This window comes from Lupinus angustifolius, chromosome LG17, assembly GCF_001865875.1.
Source record: "Lupinus angustifolius cultivar Tanjil chromosome LG17, LupAngTanjil_v1.0, whole genome shotgun sequence".
NCBI lineage: Eukaryota > Viridiplantae > Streptophyta > Magnoliopsida > Fabales > Fabaceae > Lupinus > Lupinus angustifolius.
In genome coordinates, this window is record NC_032025.1 from 14753765 (window position 1) to 14774099 (window position 20335).

Sequence of the window (20335 nt, forward strand, 5' to 3'; positions counted from 1 at the left end):
AAACCTCATTTCCACTTTGTCCCTAAAAAGAAAATCTGATGTATGTCGGCTATACTTTTGACGGAGCTCAAAGGTCCAAACTGATCAGATGTTTGAAGATCAACAAAGATCTTTTTGCCTGGTTCGCTGCAGATTTGCCCAGAATTGATCCCTCAGTTGCATGCCACTGACTCACGACAAATCCAAGGGCAAAGCCGGTGGCCTAGAAGAAAAGAAAGATGGGCGCCGAAAGAACAACTCAAGTTACTCAAAAGATCTCAGTACTACTAGAGGTCAGCTTCATCCGCGAAATAACATACCACCTCGTTGTCAAACGTTGTGCTAGTCAGAAAATCATCTGGAAAGTGACGGATGTGTATGGATTATATAGACTTGAACAAAGTGTGCCCAAAAGATCCATACCCCCTCTCGAACATCGATCATCTCGTTGACAATTCTTCTAGGTACAAATTTCTGTCATTTATGGATGCTTATTTGGGATATAACCAAATTCCCATGTATCCCCCAGATCAAGACAAGTCCGCCTTTATTACACCCAAGGTGGCTTACTGTTACACAGTCATACCATTTGGTCTGAAAAATGAAGGGCTACTTACTAGAGAATGATGAACACCGTTTTCAGAGATCAGATTGGAAAGATCATGGATGTCTATATGGACGATATGCTCGTCAAGAGTCTACCAATAGAAGATCATGTGACTATCCTGAATGCTGTCTTTGGCCGATTGCGCAAGTTTAATATGTGCCTCAACCTAGAAAAGTGTATATTCAGAGTCAAAGCTGGCAAGTTCTTGGGATTTCTATTAACAAGCCGAGGTATTGAAGCCAACTCAGCAAAGTGCCAAGCAGTCATAGACATGCACAACCCAAGATTAGTTAAGGAAGTCCAACAACTTAATGAATGGTTGGCGACTTTGGCCAGATTTCTCTCAGCATCCGCCAAACATTCCCTCCCACTATTCCAGCTCCTAAAGAAGAGCAACACTTTTACTTGGTCGGAGGATTGTGAAGCAGCCTTCCAAATTTTCAAACAATATATGGCTACTCCACACATGCTTTCTAAGCCTACACCCGCTGAGACACTATATGTGTACTTGGCGGTAACAGACAGGGTTTTGGCCATTGCTCTAATTAGAGAGAGTGAAGATGGTCAACACCCAGTTACTTCACCAGCAAGACATTACAAGGCCTAGAGCTCAGGTACCAGAAGTTAGAAAAGGTCGCCTACGCCCTCTTAGTGGCAACAACACGACTGTGACAGTATTTTCAGTCCCATCCGGTGGTGGTTAGAACCAATCAACCTAGCCGCCAGATTTTACACAAACCTGAGCTAGCCGAGCAGATGATCTCCTAGTCCATTGAACTGTCACAATTTGATATACGGTACGAACCCAAAACGACTATCAAAAGGCAAGTCCTATCCGACTTCGTTGCCGAATTGACCACAAAACTAGAAATTTCCGAGCAAATGTTGACCATATATGTTGACGGTTCATCCAACCCTCGGGGCAGCGGAGCAAGAGTCTTGTTAGACAATGACTAGGGGATGACCATCGAGCAATCACTAACATTCACCTTTCCTACATCGAATAATGAAGCAGAATATGAAACACGCATTGTCGGTTTTCAATTGGCCAGAGTAATCGGGGCAGAAAAAGTCTCCACCTGCAATGATTCCCAACTCGCAGTCTCTCAGATTATGGGGGCCTATAAGACAAAAGACGTGTTACTTGGAAAATACATAGCCAAGGTTAAGGAATTAAGGGCCAAGTTTGAAAAAACTTCCATTCATCATGTACTAAGGGAGCAAAATAGACGGGCTGACATTTTGTCCAAAATAGCAAGCACGAAGAGCCCGAGTAACAACAAATCGGTGGTTCAAGGGACAATCCTACAGCCAGGTGTTATGGTCGTCGAGCAAACACAGATCCTGGATGACTGGACCGGCCCAATCATCAGATACTTGTCTGACGACGACTTACCAACGGATCAGAAGGACATGCAAAGATTCCTCAGGTATAGTTCGTGGTTCACCATAGTAAAAGGTTGTTTGTATCGTTGGGGGTTTCTACTCATATGCTTAAATGACTCGGCCCCGATAGGGCTCGGTATGTCCTCTAAGAAATCCACGAAGGGAGTTGCGGTCATCACCTTGGCACAACATCACTCACCAAGCCGAATATTATTAGCCGACCATGGACAAAGATACCTTTGAGTTCATCAAGAAGTGCACACCCTGCCAATTGTTTTCTGACCTCCACGAAGCTCCTCATGAAGAGTTAACTACAACAATGACCCATGGCCATTTTGCAGATGAGGAATGGATATTTTGGGACCATTTGCACCAGCAACCGGACAACTTAAATTTCTGATTGTGGCAGTCGACTACTTCACTAAGTGGATGGAAGCTGAACCCTTATCCAACATCACGGCGGCCAACATCCGAAAATTTACTTGGAGGAATTTCATAACAAGGTTTGGGATACCTGCTGCAATAGTCACTGACAAAGAGACTCAATTTTCTGACCGAAAGTTCAGAGAACTACTTTCAGGCCTTCGCATCAAGCAACATTTCACTTCAGTTGAGCACCCTTAGACAAATGGTTAGGTAGAAGTGGCTAACAAAGTCCTCCTCCGAGGGATTAAGAGAAGATTGCAAGAAGCCAAAGGAGCATGGCAGAGCAATTACATCATGTCCTATGGGCTTACCGTACAACTCCTCACTCCATTAGTGGGAATCACCTTTTAACCTTACTTACGGGTCCGAGGCCATGATCCCAATGGAGGTCGGCGTACCCACCTGGCGGACAATACATTTTGATGAAACTACCAACTCGACCATCTTGAGACACAACTTAGATTGGATCGAGGAGAAGAGAGACTGAGCCAGAATCAGAGAGACCGCCATCAAAAGGAGAGCCGCCAAAAAATACAATAGAATGGGGGTACCACGAGGCTTTGAAATAGGCAGCTTAGTGCTCAGGAGGGCTGACATGGGAAGGACAAAGGGCAAACTAGCACCCAATTGGGAAGGACCATACCGAGTAACCGATAAGACTGGCAAAAGAGCCTACAAGCTCGAAGACTTAACAGGGAAAGAAATCCCCCATACTTGGAACACATCAAACCTATGACAGTTTTTTGCTTGAAAATGTAAATTCGTGCCAGACCTTTATACAGTTGGGCAAAATGATGTAACCGAATCCAATTTATATGATAACGAGGTATTACTCAGATGTCCTTTGCAAGTCCTCTTGGTCGCTATCAGTATGCCCTCAGAAGTGTGGGCCAGTCCTCCTCTGATGGCTTTTAAATTCACAAACCCAAGACATGACCAAGTCCTCTTGGTCGCCATCAGTATACCCCTCAGAAGCGTGGGCCAGTCCCCCTCTGATGGCAGTTAAATTCACAAACCCAAGACATGACCAAGTCCTCTTGGTCGCCATCAGTATACCCCTTAGAGGCGTGGGCCAGTCCCCTCTAGTGGCGGTTAAATTTACAAACCTAAGACAGGACCAAGTCCTCTTGGTTGCCATCAGCATACCCCTCAGAGGCGTGGCCCAGTCCCCCTCTGATGGCGGTTAAATTCACATCTTTTTCCTCATCCTCATCCTCAGCCTATCCTCATCCTCATCCTCTTCCACATGCTCATCCTCATCCTATCCTCATCCTCATCCTATCCTCACCCTAATCCTTATCCTCATCCTCATCCTCATCCTCATCCTCTTCCACATGCTCATCCTCATCCTATCCTCATCCTCATCCTATCCTCACCCTAATCCTTATCCTCATCCTCATCCTCATCCTCATCCTCTTCCACATGCTCATCCTCATCCTATCCTCATCCTCATCCTATCCTCACCCTAATCCTTATCCTCATCCTCATCCTCATCCTCATCCTATCCTATCCTCATCCTCGTCCTCATCCACATCCTATCCTCATCCTCATTCTCATCCTCATCCTATCCAACCCTCCTCCTCATCCTCCTCCTCATCCTCCGCCTTATCATATCCTTATCCTCATCCTCATCCTCTTCCACATGCTCATCCTCATCCTATACTCATCCTCATCCTAATCCTCATCCTCATCCGCTTCCTCATCCACATCCTCATCTTATCCTCTTCCACATTCTCATCCTCATCCTATACTCATCCTCTTCCACATTATTATTATTATTATTATTATTATTATTATTATTATTATTATTATTATTATTATTATTATTATTATTATTATTATTATTATTATTATTATTATTATTATTATTATTATTATTATTATTATTATTATTATTATTATTATTATTATTATTATTATTATTATTATTATTATTATTATTATTATTATTATTATTATTATATAGGTGAAAAAATTGAGAGTTTCAGTTATGGGACCCAAACTCCAACTTTAAACGAAATACAGGGACACTACAACAGTAGATGTGTCTTGCTTAAAAGACCAAACCACTCGCCCAAAGTATCCTTTCTTAATAAAATATAATTTTATTGTATTTTTTTTGTATTATTAAGCATATATTCTTACCTTGTTTGTTAAGGAATTGATCCATTTTCAGGATTTGTGATTGTCTCTCCTAATAAGTGACACTCCTAAAAATCTAACTCTCAATCTTAGAGATTCAATGAAGCTTTACACCATTATACTAATATCATGTTGGTAATCATTCTTGTATTTGCTTGTAATCTATTCGGTACCTTACTTATTCTTATTCTGCACTATCATATTCATTTAATGAGACCCGGCGTGTTCTAGAATGGCCATTTTATAGATCCCTCCATATTGACTTCTATTAACTTATTCACATCGCGTGATCCATCTTACAAGTTATTCTTATTTCTTAGCTCCATTTTTATTGTATAATTCGAATATAATAACTTTTCCTTCCTATCCTTTAAATTCAAGCAATGCACGGTTTAGTCAAAGTCAACACTTGTCATTCGGCAGGAACGCGTATAAGAAAGCATCAAACATTAGTAGGGATCCTGATTCTTATTAGATGAATACATGTGTTGCAGATAATTTTTTAAGGGTTCAGACTTTAATTATTTTTTAATCAAAAAATAATTTTAAGAATTTTTAAACTCATTCTTTATTATATTCAATTATGGGAGAGGATTCTAATCTCAACTATAGACCAACTCCATGATTATGGTGATAATTATTAACAGGTCATAACATCCATAGGTTTGATTATCGGGAGTGACACTTGTTGAAATGGACAACTACAAATCCTGAGATGGATTAATTCCTTACTAAAAAAGGTAAGAGAATATTGTTGGCAGTACAAAAAAGTAAGTCCATCCACCATGAAAATGATCATATAGATAGTGACCTAAGTGCCCAATGACACAAGGGGAAATTTGTGATCATGTATATCTGTAGTTTTTTTAACATCCTCACAATTAAGGTGACGCTTACAAGAATATTTAAATTACCCCAACAAAATGTTGTAATAGTAGTGAAATTTAAATTTAAAAACCTTTGTAAGATATAAATTGAATTATTACAAGATAAACCACTTTTACCAACGAATTTTGATTCAAGTGTTACATGTTTGATTCCTCTTAAACATTGTGTCGGGTTCGAGTCTTGTGGATGAAAAAAATAGTCGTCAAGAGAGTTAGCCTCATATACCTGTGGATGTTCCTAACTCGGACAAAAATACATCCAATACAAAAATACCTGTAAACCACTTTTATTGGCAATTGTAATAAATTTTTAACAAATACTACATAAAGTGAACAAATTATATGACAAGTTACATGTTATAGCATGACATGATAAAACCAAAACCTTAGTACCAATAAATATAGATCACTAAACTTAGTTCCCTTAATGCCACAACCAACACAAAAGTCAGGTATGGCTGATCAGAGCCCTACAGTCAAACCCTTAGCTCCATACATATCTTCCTCTCCTTATAACACACCAGAACATGAAATTGAAACCATTTTCGACAAGGAAACAAATCGCCTAAGAAGGTTCACCCTTTGCTGTGGTTGCATCACCGCCCTTCTTTTGATATGCGTAGTCATAGTCATAGTCCTTGCCTTCACCGTTTACAATGCGAACGATCCTGAGATAAAGCTGAATAGGATGACTCTTCTCAATGGATCTTTCACTAAAGATTCTCCTTATGATATTACACTTGTTGCTGATATTTCTATGAAGAATACAAATTACTTCACCTTCAAGTCTAGGGAAAGCACCACAACTATTTACTATGATGGCATAGATATAGGCGAGGGTATTACGCCACCAGGTAAGGCCAAGGCTAGAAGGACTGTTAGATTCAACGTGACCTTGAAGATTCTGGGTAACAAGCTTATGAATATACCAACCATATATAGTGATATTAGAGACCAAGTTTTGAACTTCAGCAGCTATACAAGGATTGATGGCAACGTGAAGATATTGAACATGGTGAAGAAGAGGATCGTGGTTGAGTTGAATTGTACAACTGAATACAACATCACCGCTGGTATAACAAGTGACAACAATTGCTTCACAAACGTTGATACTTAAGTTTTATTATCTAATTCAAGAGTCCACATCTCCCAATTTACGTGTGATTATTATTATACGGATTTTTGGTACATATTTGTGCATAATATAAGATAGCTAAAGCAATATGTCTGATTTCTGGTTCTACGAGAATTTGTTGTTCTAGCTTAAGATGATCGCCTGGGTTTTCTCTCAAAAGTAAAGTGGAAAGTCAATGTATTGTTCTGTTAATAGTAAGTATTTTCTCCCATAGAGACATGTGTCATACAATAACACACAAAATGAAATAATTTTTTTATTTATCATAAAATTACATTTTTATCATTGAAAATAAAAATAAAAGTAATTACTTATCTCTCTGTTAATAAAGTTATTCGTGTTAATAGGATTTCTGGGTTCAGTTGAAATTACCAAAAAAAAGTTGTTTTTCAGCATGTAAAAAATCAGGAAAGGATAAAAGGTAATTCAATTTTCTAACTTCCACCCAATGACCCCCAACACATGATGGTAGAAAACTCAGTCAAAACTTATGAGTATCTTCTTACTATATTAACATAAATATAAATTGAAGGAAGATATTGAACGCCGAATGACAAATGACGAAACCGTCCCTAGTAACTAAGGTCCAAAAAAATTGTTTTTCATACATTAAATAAATTACATTACATCTAGTTCGCTTTATTTAATTATAGAACTTAGATGCTCAAAAGCAAAGAAAGAAAATGAGTGGTTTTGATTAATTATTAATAAAATATTTTCTTAAACCAGGAAATAATTTATCTTAATGTACGTAATGTTTAACAAGTGTTTTATTTTTATTTTTTTATTATATATTGAAATGAAAACTTCTAGGAAAAAGAGAAATAAAACACATGTAAAAAACTAATTAGATTTAAGGAGATAAGATATTTTATTCTATTGTACTAAATCAAACCATGAACATAGATTTCGCTTATAGGCCTCCTCATGTTTCGTTATGACCCGGCCTAGGGATAATTGAGGTAACCACCTATAGGGTCCTTGGTTATCGAAAGACCCCAAAAAAAGTTTTTCCATACTTTAAATAAGTGATTATATTGTAGAAGTAATATTATACTTAATTGAGAAGAAAGTAAAATAAGAATTATGATAAGTTAGATTAAATGGTACATCGTTGATTTTCCTTAAAGTAAGGTTTCGGGTTTGAGTCTTGTGGATGGAAAAAATATTAGCTAGGAGAATTAGTCTCATGTACCTGTGGATATTCTCAACTCGAACATGATTGTCTATAGTGTGATGATACCTATGAGAAGTAAAAAAAAAAAATGAGACCCAAAATTGATTTTAATTAGGGTCCCATAATGTGCGATTAATTTCTTCCCGGAAACATTTAACGTGAATACGTGATGCAGTGAGGCGGCAATAAGAGTCAAGAAAGAATTCTCAGGTTTCTATACCCACTTAATTCAAATTCAAATTGATGAATCCCAACATCATAAATGTTTAATTTTTTTATTTTTTTGGTTAACAAAAGCACAAAGAATGCCAAAAAAGACTACGGTAGCATATTTAGAGGTAAGAACATACTCATACAATCAAATAAAATCAAGTCCTTAACATATTAGTCCAATTACATTTGAACCAACAGGAGGAGGGGGTCCCAACCCACAGAAACTTGTCTATGCACACAATTTGAAAGAGAAGGAGGATAATGAACCAAAGTGGATAATGAACCACCACAGAGCTTTAATGAATAGCTTCATAAGCTGGTTTAGAAGTGAATTGACCATTGCCAGAATGAGCCCAAACAATGCAATCAGAGCCAATAGAAGTTGAAGGACGATACATTGCCATTTCAACCAAGTATTGTTCTAGAAGCAGGTGGATGAAGTCATGGACTTTCCAAATTGAATTTCTCTAATCATAATACTCCTCCACAGTGATATCACCATCATGTACCGTGACAAGCTATAAAGTAACATTTCCAAGGATAACCCCCGAAAATAGCCATTTATCCATCAAGAAACGTGTGATATTCCCATCTCCAAATCTCCACTTCAAACCTTTGTTCAGATCATCCCATGTATATCTAATCCCTCTATAGACATGAGACTGAGAATGCCTTTTACGAACAATAGGAAGAAGGCCTGTCCCGCAACAATATTTAGATCTAATGACTCTAGCCCACAAAGCAATATGGTTAGAGATTAGACTCCATCCAAGTTTCGTTACAAGGCTCATGTTGAACTCATGCATGCTCCTCAGACCACCCTCATGTTTTGGTCTACAAACGTTTTCCCAGGCTGTGAGGTGAGCTGATAGTTTCTTCCTAACAGTGCTCCAGGTAAAATCTCTCAATGTTTTGAAGCTTATGACATGATGAGCAATAACAACATTATCTGAACTATGTCTCCCTAGAACAAAGCTATACTAATTAGGTGAAAGGAAGTCCTCCATAATGCTTATGAGTCTATAGGTTAATATCTTAGTCACCTACTTGTATATAGCATTACATAGAGAATTTGGCAGAAATTATGAAATTATTCCTGGTGTCTCAATATTTGGGGCCAAAACCAGCAAAGTATCATTAATTTGATCAATGAGGGATGGATTCACAAAGCAATCTTGAGTAAATTTAACAACTGAATGACTCACCACATTCCACTAAGATTGGAAGAATAAAGGATTAAGATCATCCGATCCATGGACTTTCATCGGGCCCATACTCAAAATCACCTCTTTGACTTCTTCCCGAAGGAAGGAACTTTGGACTACTTGAAAAATGTTATACTACAAATGAGGAAAGATTGTTATACTACTAAGATCAGTCATACCTCCATCATTAGTGTAGATTCCTTTGAAGTATTCAACTGTCAAGTGAATAATAGCATCATAGTTAGTAATTAAGTGACCATTGTCATCAACAAGCGCTTCAAGTTTATTTCTCTTGCACTTAATGATGCAAACCTAAGTGAGTCAAAGTTGGGCCATGATGGTCTGGAAGGGATTGATGACCCTATGACAAGGGCAAGAACCAAAAGGGCGCAAAATACCCTAGGACAACTCATTGGGATGATCTAGGATGGTGAGACAAAGTTAGACCAAGTTGGTCCTAAGTTCATAAATTGAATCATGTGTCAACATTCTAACTGAGCCATGGAGGGGCCAGGCTAGGCGCTGAGCATAGGCCAAGGGGTGCTTGGTACACAAGCACTAGGCTAGGCGCTGAGCATGAGCCAAGGGGCACTGGGCACAGGATATGACCGAGACAAGGCTCTAAGCGCATCAAGCACAGGATCTAACCGAGACAAGGCACTAGGCACATCAAGGCTCGGGCGCATGCACCAGGTGCTGGGCCAACTGGCCTAGGCATATGCACTAGGCGCCTAGCATGGGGAAGTTGACCATTGGGCGTGGAATCTGGTTGAGGGTCCTGTGCACAATTTTTTTGGTATCTTTCGCATTCAATGAGAAAGTGGGCCATGTCATTAATTCCCATTGCACGTGTGTTTATTATTCAATAATATTTGTATTTAATTTGAATTCAAATAAAAATGTTGTAAAGGGTGATCAAATGGCCATCAAAGTGTAACCACCACATTAAATGGTGGAGAGAAATATTGGCCCATGTGTATAAACTTGTCTAGTCGTGTCTTTATTGAAGAGTGATTCGTAGGAGGAATCCTTTTCCTAGAGGAGGTTGTTGGAACATAACTTGGGCATTTTGACTGAATTAATCTTCATTCATGGTCGTTGTGCATTGTATTGAAGGGGCATAAGTATCAAAGGGGATCCGAGGCTGCCTAGCCTTCATGAAAACAATTTAACCCGTGAGGAAATTCTCCTTGAAGAAGAATCCAATGTTGTCAACATTCATTCCTAGCCGTGGGGGAGTTATGAAGAAAATTATGTCACAATTAACCTATGTGCTCGAAGAATTACTCAGATCAATAAGGAATGACAACATAGGCTTCTAAGCCTTTAGAGTTGTGGCTCTTCAAGCAAGCCAACAAGGAACCTTATGTTCTTTTTTAATTATTTATTCTAAGTAATATTGTAGGAAATTAACTTGTGTAGAATGTCTTGGCCGAATTTCATCTTGTATATGATTAGATTCATAGCTCAGAGGTATCCAATATTAAATCGTCTTAGGCCTTCAATTCTTTGTAATTCACGTGGAAGCAATGTTAGGCTTGCCACTTCTATATGTACCTGAATTCCATGATGAATAAAACAACTTGAATTTGTATAATATTGGATATTATCCTTTGTGAGAATATATCTTCTCCTAATCTTCTAGGCTGAACGAAGATCATAAGTTCTTATCAAGAAACTAAGTTTTTTATGGTGAACCTCACCTTTAGCTTATCAACATCTGAAGTGTTGTGGCGCCTACACCATTTAAAGTCTTACCCACATTCTCTTATCTTTACTTTATTATTCCGCTGCATACTTTTTTCTTAATTTACATATAGAAACCGTGAGTCTAAGTCCAACACTAACCAAGAACGATCATAAACTAAAAACCTTCAAAGTAGGTTCACACAACCTAATCAAAGTAGCTATTGTGAAGAAGATCTTGCTCCTGACCTTGACGCAGTTTTGATGAAGACACCAAGATCACACAAAGAAGAAAAAGGAAAAAGACAATGAAGACATGAAAGTTTCAAGCTTCAAGAAAATTATAGATTAAGTCTTCAATATGTACTTCTATCTTTAAGCTCAATTTATGTTTATTAGCAATATTCAAAGAATTCAAAATTATTTTTAAAAGAATTGGATAAGTCTTGAAACAATGTCAAAATGCTAAGTGACAAGTTACTTGATGACATGAGTAACATGTTACTAGATATGGGTAACAATTTACCTGAATTATATGAGAGTTGGCAATAAGTTACTAGAATTACGTAACAAGTTACCTGACTAAGAAAATAGTTACAAAGCATAACTAACACTGAGTAACTGATTAATTGATTAAATTAATCGATTACCACTTTGGACAACATGTTTTGTTAAACGATTACACTATCATGGTAATCGATTGCACATAGTTGTTGGAAACTAGATTTTCAAATTTGGATGAGCAATTTTCGTCCAAAGTGAATGAGTTTCATTCCAATTGTGTCTCATCTTCATGGAAGGGTACCATGGCTGATTGGAAGCCAATTTAAAGGCATTAAAACATCCAATTCAATACAATAATTGATACATAAAATTTTCACAACTTAGTTGAACAATTTTATGCACTCTCTTGCAACTTTAATTCTAAACTTTTAATTTTTCTTAAGTTGCTTCAAGAGCTAAGTTCTAAAGTTTTCAAACATATTAGAGCATTGTTTACTAAGTATATTATGTGATGGGTATCAGCAGGTTAGCATACACCTACAAGGGGGGTTGAATAGGTGTCGCGGATCACTTGTTCTGCTTTTCCTATATTTGAGCAAAACTAAAATAGACTGCAGTTAATCGATTATGCTTGGATTTAATAGATTAAATAGTGCATTGATATAATCGATCATGCTTGTGGATAATTGATTATCCTGACACTTGCACAACTTGATTCTTTGGTTTCTTGCAAAGCAAACTACCGACTATCGAATCTTTACACAGTTAATTGATTAATGAGATTACAGAAAGACAGTAAACAGTTTATAACATGCAATTCATATTAACACAATTAATCATCAAAGTAAATACGAAAAGTAAAGAGATTAGGGATTAGAAAGGGTGCACAAGGAATTTTATCTTGGTTCATTTGCGGTCCATTACAAACTACATCCAGGCCTCCTCTTCTAATCTCGGGAGATTTTTCTTCAACTATTGCAATTGTGAGTTTTACAAACGCACTTCCAATTACAAAATCAGAAAAATTAAGTCGATCCTTACTTAGCCCCTATAAGCTTGACAACCTAGGTTTGACCTAACTAAATCGCCTACTAGGATCTCTTATCCTTCTGCGATCGGCCCCAGCCTCGGTATCGCTTGAACTAAGACCTCTTAGCCTTTGTGAAGATTACAAAGATCTCTCTCGTAGTGAAACTATTCAGAAATAGATCAACTTCCTTATTCAAACATAATGTATTAAGTTGACTTTAGTACTTAATATTCAGATTCAACAATTGTAAACACTATCTAAAACATAAAGCATAAAATCCATAAGAACCTAATTATAAATGAAATTAATGCATTAGGTTTTCTAAAAATGATTCACACTCTTTTCAGAAAAAGATTTTTCTCACAAATCTCTCAAAGAAATCAAGAACTAGATGCAATAATTTGATGCATAGAAAACTAGAGACTAGATGCAATGATCTTAATCTCTAAGTCTAAATCAGAATGCTTTCACTCCCTAGGTTTTCTAAATGCACTTTCTCACTGCAATCTATGAAAATGTATCCTCTCTAACAATTTTCGAAATATGCAAATTATGCTACATTGGTAAGATTTACAGAATGTATACTAATCCCACTAACACTGATATTAATCGATTATCCTTTCATTTAATTGATTAATGGGATGTTAAAAATCAGTTTGCAGTTACATCTTAATCGATTAACGTGCTAACAACATCATATCTTGAGTAACTGAATTCTAGATAATTGATTACATTAACTACTTAATCAATTATACTGAGTTAAAAATGTTTTTCTTTGATGTAAGGAATATATGGCAAACTACCTATATGATATGCACATGCTTTACATTGCTTTTCAAAATATATTACATTTAATACATGAAACTATGTATGTGTATGCATGAGCCTATTTATCATAAGATATCTAGATGTTATGTCTCAATTTTAATCTTGATCTATTTTACTTCTTGTGAGAATTTCCACCTAGGTTTACCTAACCTAGACTCAAACTAAGGCAACCATCTTAAGACTTCTAATTACAAGTAATTATGATAAAGTCCTAAATCTATAGATGCAACCTATGAGTCTTCGTCTTGTTGTTTGTTGTATGATCTTGAAGCTTTCTTGTATGCGAGCTTGCTTCATCAAAACCTCAATTAGACTTAAATATGAAGGTCTTGACTCTTTCCACTTTCAATCTCCTTTTTTATGATGACAAACACTTCACCAATTTCTTGTTTGATAAGCTTGATGATGATCAGCTTGTGTTTTCTTAGGTTGGTTATATATCAAAGTTGTGTTGCTTCCCCTTACTTTGTTCTCCTCCTCAACCAAGCTATGAGGTGAAATACACACAAGTAGGTAGCAAACTTACATACGGAAGCTCATCAACTTGAAATAAATCAAACGAAAGAACAACCTTTCTCCCCCTTTTGACATTATCAAAAAGTGTAATTAATCAGAAAGTACAAGCTTTGATTTGATTAACCAGTTTTTAGAAAATTGAACAGATGCACAAAATCTTTGCATTTAATCAATTATCGAGGGAAGTTAATAGATTAAACTGACAAAAAACAACATATGAACTAGGTTTATATGACACATCCATCATATAAATATTCAATAAGTCATGGAATGATTAACAGTTCTGATATAGTCAGATTAAACATATATTAATCAAACACATATGGCATACACGCAAGATATTATCAAGATATTTATAAAACCAAAATTCATAAACCATTCGACATAATTAGCAATTGTCTAACAAAGCTTGACATTTGCGAAATTTAAGAAACAAGTACTGAAATAGAGTTTAACAACATATTACAAGCAAAAGAAACAATGCTAAAAGAATAACAGGAAGTACAAGACCCAAAACACAATAGTAGACGACAAAATATAACATCCTATAGGCTAGACACTCCTACACTAATCCTAAGAGAGTGAATGAGGTCGTCTTTCTTGAGGATGCATTATGTCATGAATGGTCCAAATGAGGAATTCCAAACAGTTGATTTCTTCATTTAAGCTATCAATTTGCCTCTCAAACCTAGATTGAAGCATGTTCCTTAGAGACTCTTAGTGTGTGTCAATGCGAGCATTGAGCCTATGTTCCATAACATCTAAGTGAGTTATCCCAAATGTCAGTTCTTTAGGCATAGTAGAAGCCTCCCCCTTGATTCTCTAGAATCAATTTATTCATAGGGAGTTAGATGTTGTCAATATCTCTCTAGATGTTGAGAGAATGTTCTCATTGTAGATGAGAAAGAGAATATCGTAATGGCGTGTGTGAGACGTCATAATGAAAGATATTAATTGTTAGTAGATCCACAAAACCACAAGGGCGACGGCTGACTTTGATGTAGGGTGTGACATGAGCATTGGCTTTGATGCAAGTTATAACACGAGCATTGGTAGAGATGTAGAGGTGTGACGTGGGAATTGGCTTGGATGCAAGGGTGTGACACATACATTAGTTAGCATTGACGCAAGGTGTGTGCTATGGGTATACTCCTTATGGTGGAGTATGATAGTTCTTTTGAACTAGGATTGTCGGAGTAGACAATGGTGGTAGTTGAGGCTTTCCGAGGAAGCTTCAAGGTTCAGTTTGAGTGGGTATTGAAGAGAACGATTGTTGGTGAACTTTGGTGTAGAGGTTCCAATATATCGAAAGACTTCCTAGCAATAGGTGGCTAGGCGACATGTTCCATTTGATGGCGGTACGGGAATCTACACTACAAGTTTGGAGAGCTAGGCTCTTGATAACATTGTCAAGGATACTCACAAGGTCTATGCTGTAGGGGAGCAGTTAAAGAAAATTAGACATTGAACAAGGTGGAATCATATATTCGCTAAGGTGAAGATTCTTGTGTAGATTTCCTAAGGAGCGATATATTCTTCTATTTCAATCAAGGTGGAGATTGTTGGGAATGCTTGAAATATGTTATTGTATTAGTCCCACATTGTCTAATATTGGAATAGAGTAGAGTAACCAATGTTATATATTGGACTCAGGTCCCTTGTTATAATATGCACCAGATATAAGCAACAAATAGAAACATCACATGGGCAGGTGGGCCCATGGGTGTGCTAGGGTTTGTAATCCTTATTCTCTAATGATATCTTAGTAGCCGCTCAGCGCTCGGAGGGACGTAGGTACAATTGGCTGAACCCCGTTAACAAATTCTCTTGTTTCTTGTCTTCTATTTATTCTACGCCTTTATTTAATTACTTGTGGCCAACGCTGCGCAAAGATCGCTTCCGCTGCACCAACAATTTGACCATAAGGAACAGTTTTACAGACTCCTCCTCATCTGATGCGCTTGATGTAGTTTCCTCCTCGGGAGCATCCAAGATGATGTATGCTCTTTTTTATTTAAAATATCAAGGATTCCTCTTTTCGGATTTAACCTTCTTGAGATAGATTGGACATTGCAGCCTCATGTGTCCAACCTTCCCACATTCATGGCAAGTGGAGCGCTCCTTTAGGATCTTGCCCTTTTTGGTTGAGTCATGCACTTCTTTCTTCTGAAACCTCTTGAACCCCCCTTTCTTTTTCTGGAATTTGCCAAATTTGCAAACTAGGAGATTCATGGTTTCTTCCTCCAAGTCGAAATCGAAATCATCATCTTCTTATTGATCTTGCGAGCTTGTTGCTTTGAGAGAGATGTTTTTCTTATTCTGGTCTAAATCTTCGTTCATGGTTAAACGCCCTAAGTCTATCTCATGTTCCTGGGGTTTTCCAAACAAAGTCGCTAAAGGCATGGAATCGAAGTCTTTCGACTCCATGATCGCAGTTACTTTTGGCTGCCATTTCTTGTCAAGGCAACACAAAACTTTGTTAGTCAATTCTCGTTTAGCAAAAGTTTTATGTAGGGCAATAATTGGTTAACAATGTCAATAAATCGCTTTTGCATTTCACTAATTGATTCATTTGATAACATGCGAAATAGATCATATTCATGTGTTAGCGCATTTAGCCTAGCACACTTAACCTCGCTTGTGCCTTCGTGAGTCACATGTAAAGTGTCCCACATTTATTAGCGTTTTGGCACTACGACACCCTAAAGAATTCATCATATGATAGGGCCGATGTGATAATGTTTTTGGCATGTAGGTTATGTTGAACCTTTTTGCGCTCATCATTGGTCCATAAACATTTTGGTTTCTCTTTAGGTTCATCACCCACTAAGTGAAGTGGAACAAAAGGACCATTGACCACGAATTACAAAATGTATGTTTCAATTGCCTCAATTAATATTTTCATGACACATTACAGTAGGCGTACCTCTCGCCACTGAAAATGAGAGGGCGGTTGATGGATGCACCATCACCGTCAAATGGGTTTCTGGAACTCAACTTCGATTAGACTTGAATGTGCAGGTCTTGACTCTTTGCACTTTTAATCTCCCCTTTTTTGATGATGACAAACACTTCACAAATTTCTTGTTTGATAAGCTTGATGATGATCAACATTTGTTTGCAAATCCACTAAGGAGATGTGGGATACTCTAGAAACCACTCATGGGGGAACGAAGGAGGTGAAAAGGTCTAGACTTATTACTCTATCACAAGAGTATGAAATGTTTCGCATGAAGCATAGAGAGAAAATACTTGATCAAAAAAAGAGTTTTATTTACCTCATTAATCATTTGATTGCACTTGGTAAGGTACTATCAAACAGTGACTTGAACTTGAAAGTTCGTAGATCACTTACAAGACAATGGCATCCCAAAGTGACAGCCATCTTTGAAAATTAAAAGTTTATCAAAGATTTCTTTGGTTGCTCTCTTTGAAAAGTTGCAAGAACATGAGTTGGAACTAAGCCAACTTGAACAATATGAAGAACAAGAGAAGAAAAGAAATAATATTTTCCTTAAAGAAAAAGAAGAAGTATATGAAATTTCCAAAGATGAATTAGAAAGGATGACATGGAAGATATGAGCATGTTGGTGAAGAAATTCAGCAACTTTCTAAAAAGAAACAATAATAGGAAGGCTGGACATTCAAGAAGATTCACCAAGAGCAATGAATTTTCCACTTCAAATTAAAACTTCAATTGTTTTGAATGTGGAAAACCTAGTCACATGAAGATGAAATGTCTTACACTAAAGAGCAAAACTTGAAAAGAAGACTGATAGACAAGCTTATATTGCATGTGAGGATAATGACACAAGTTCGACTTTAGAACCATAAAATGAAGAAGAAGCTCATCTTTCCCTAATGGTGTCTCATCATTCTAATGATGAACAAGAATATTTGGGAGCCGCTAGTGATTTAAGGTATTTGGATAGCGGCTGCTCAAAACATATGACGGGTGACAAAGGAAAGTTCTATGTCCTTACTCCAAGGGACAAAGGCTACATCACATATAGTGATAACAATAAAGGAAGAATTCTTAGAGTTTGTAGAGTCGGGAAGCCACCTTCTCCTACAATAGAAGGAGTTCTATATGTTGAGGGACTCAAGTACAACTTACTCACTATAAGTCAACTTTGTGACAAAAGGTTCCATGTGGCATTCTACCTCGACAAATAAATCATTGATAGTAAGGTATCTAGAAACTCCAAACTTATTGGTAAGAGAATTAGTAATATCTATATGATTGCTTTAAATGATTCTTCTCTTCCCATTAAATGTTTAGCTATAAATATTGATGATACATAGTTATGGCATAAGAGAATTGTGCATATACATATAGATCATTTGAATAAACTAATCAAGAAAGATTTAATTATTAGTTTACCAATATGAAGTTTGTTAAAGACAAATTATGTAGTGTGTGTCAAAAGGGCAAACAAACAAAAACTTTTTTCAATCCAAAGCATATAGTTTCTTCTGATAGACCATTACAATTACTACACATGGACTTATTCGGCCCCTCTTGGACCAAAATATTTTGTGGTAACTACTATGCTCTTGTCATAGTAGATGATTTTTTAAGATACACTTGGAATCTATTCTTGGTACACAAGAATGAGGCATTTTTAGGTATCAGTGGTTAAAATACACCTAGAAGGGGGGGGGTTGAATAGGTGTAGCGGTTAGAATATCCGCTTTTCGAAAATCAACACTTAATGCTGAATTACCCCAATTTAATCGATTAAAAGAATGATGATAATCGATTAACGCAATTGTCTTAATCGATTAAAACAGAACAGCAAGCTCAGACAGATTCGGCTTCTTACACGACAATTAACCGATAATGAAATGAATACACAGAGCTTACAATTTTATCAGAGTATTAACAGTATAGCAAAGATACAGAATATAGCAATTAATTCTACTATACAAGTTAACCGATTAAATGCAATAAAGAGAGAAAGAGAGAGAGAGAGAAAAAATCCTGCAACACGATTTTTATCCTGGTTCGTTTGCGTGTCCACTTGCAAACTACATCCAGGCCTCCCGCTTAGACATTCACAAGAAAATAAAGAACCTTATTCTATGGTTTGACTCCCTTCCTACCGACAAAGAAAACCTTTCTTTCGGTGTAGCCCCAGCCAAGAACCTTGTTCTTTCCTTATCAAGAACTCTAAGCAATATGAAGATACAACTCAATCTCTTAGGTGGTACGACACCTCGAGATTCCCAATGTTACAACGATTTTTCACAACAAAACTATATAGTAAACTTAAGCAATTACAAAGCTCATATTTGACACGTAGGAATTTACTCTAAACATTTAACACAAACTCATGCAATATGACAATGTATTAGTTTGAAAACAGAAATTACAGAATGTAAAAACTTCACAAAAGCATCAATAATATGCATGAACATGTGAGATGAAATGATGAGAAATATATCATGAAATGCCACTCAATCCTAAAGCATAGAATTCTCTCCTTTCTAAACTCACAAATGCAATATCAACTAGATGCAACAAATATCACAAAATATGCTCTAACTCTCTAAGAAATGCAACATGCAAGTTATGACATCAATTCTGAAAACGCAGTTTATAAAGAATCAGTTATGCAGCCCAGTTAATCGATTAAAGCCTTGGTTAATCGATTAACGTTGTTCAAAAACGTAACTAATTCTGTTTTCCAAGTTTTTCAGTTTCAACTGCTTTTCAAAAAGTTAGGTTAATCGATTAACGTATGCCTTAATCGATTAACAACATATTTTCATATGTGTTTTCAATTACAAAAACTCAAATATTATATGCACTTGATTCATACATGTTTAACACTAAGTTTATGCCTAGGATGCACATATACATGTATTTATGTGATGCATGAACATATTATGAATGACATATCTCAAAGATGAAATGATTTAAAGATTTTATGCATATGAGACATGTGTTAGGTGACCTAAGCCTTAGACTCAACCTAAACTAGTCTCTAGTCTAAGTCTAGTACCAATCAAAAGACTTAAGCATGATAATTTGTTGATGATCTTCAAGCTCTTATTAGCACAAGTTGTCCTCATCAAAACCATGACATATAATGAGAGAGCTTTGCAAAGTGTTCCTCTTGACATGCGCACTTTCAGCATTTAAGGCCTTTAGCAAATATGCTAAGAGAGTCCAAAATGAAAAATCTTTAAAAATTGCTGCTATAAGAAGTTATCATAGGGGAGAACTTCAAAATGCTTCTTTTGAAGAATTTTGTGATGATCTTGGTATCTCTCACAATTTCTTATGAATTCATTAAGAGCACAATAATGTACATCCCTAAATATACACTACACAAGAGTTGATATTTAACAATGTTCATTCAACATCGCTTATGTGTTGAACGTTGTTAAATGTAAGGCGGAAGAGAAATAACAGCGTTTATTGAAGAAAGCGTTCTTAAATGTGTTATCTTTGGTTATCTTTAATAATGCTTATTGAAGCAAGCGTTGTTAAATATCATACTTCATATATTTAACAATATTTCTTCAATAAGTATTGTTAAAGGTTTATCTTTAACAACACTTATTGAAGAAAGTGTTGTTAAATGTATTATCTTTAACAACGCTTA

The 20335-nt window shown here is 36.6% G+C and overlaps 1 protein-coding gene across 1 annotated transcript; it reads left to right on the top strand.

Moving 5' to 3' along the window:
• On the top strand, positions 5817–6676 carry LOC109330990 (late embryogenesis abundant protein At1g64065-like). Its single transcript, XM_019565265.1, has one exon. It carries the CDS (start codon positions 5855–5857, stop codon positions 6542–6544), a length of 690 nt encoding a protein of 229 aa, XP_019420810.1. The 5' UTR covers positions 5817–5854; the 3' UTR covers positions 6545–6676.

What these genes read in the sequence shown, in the direction of transcription:
- LOC109330990 (XM_019565265.1), top strand. Translation starts at nt 5,855, where the DNA reads ATGCCACAACCAACACAAAAGTCAGGTATGGCTGATCAGAGCCCTACA.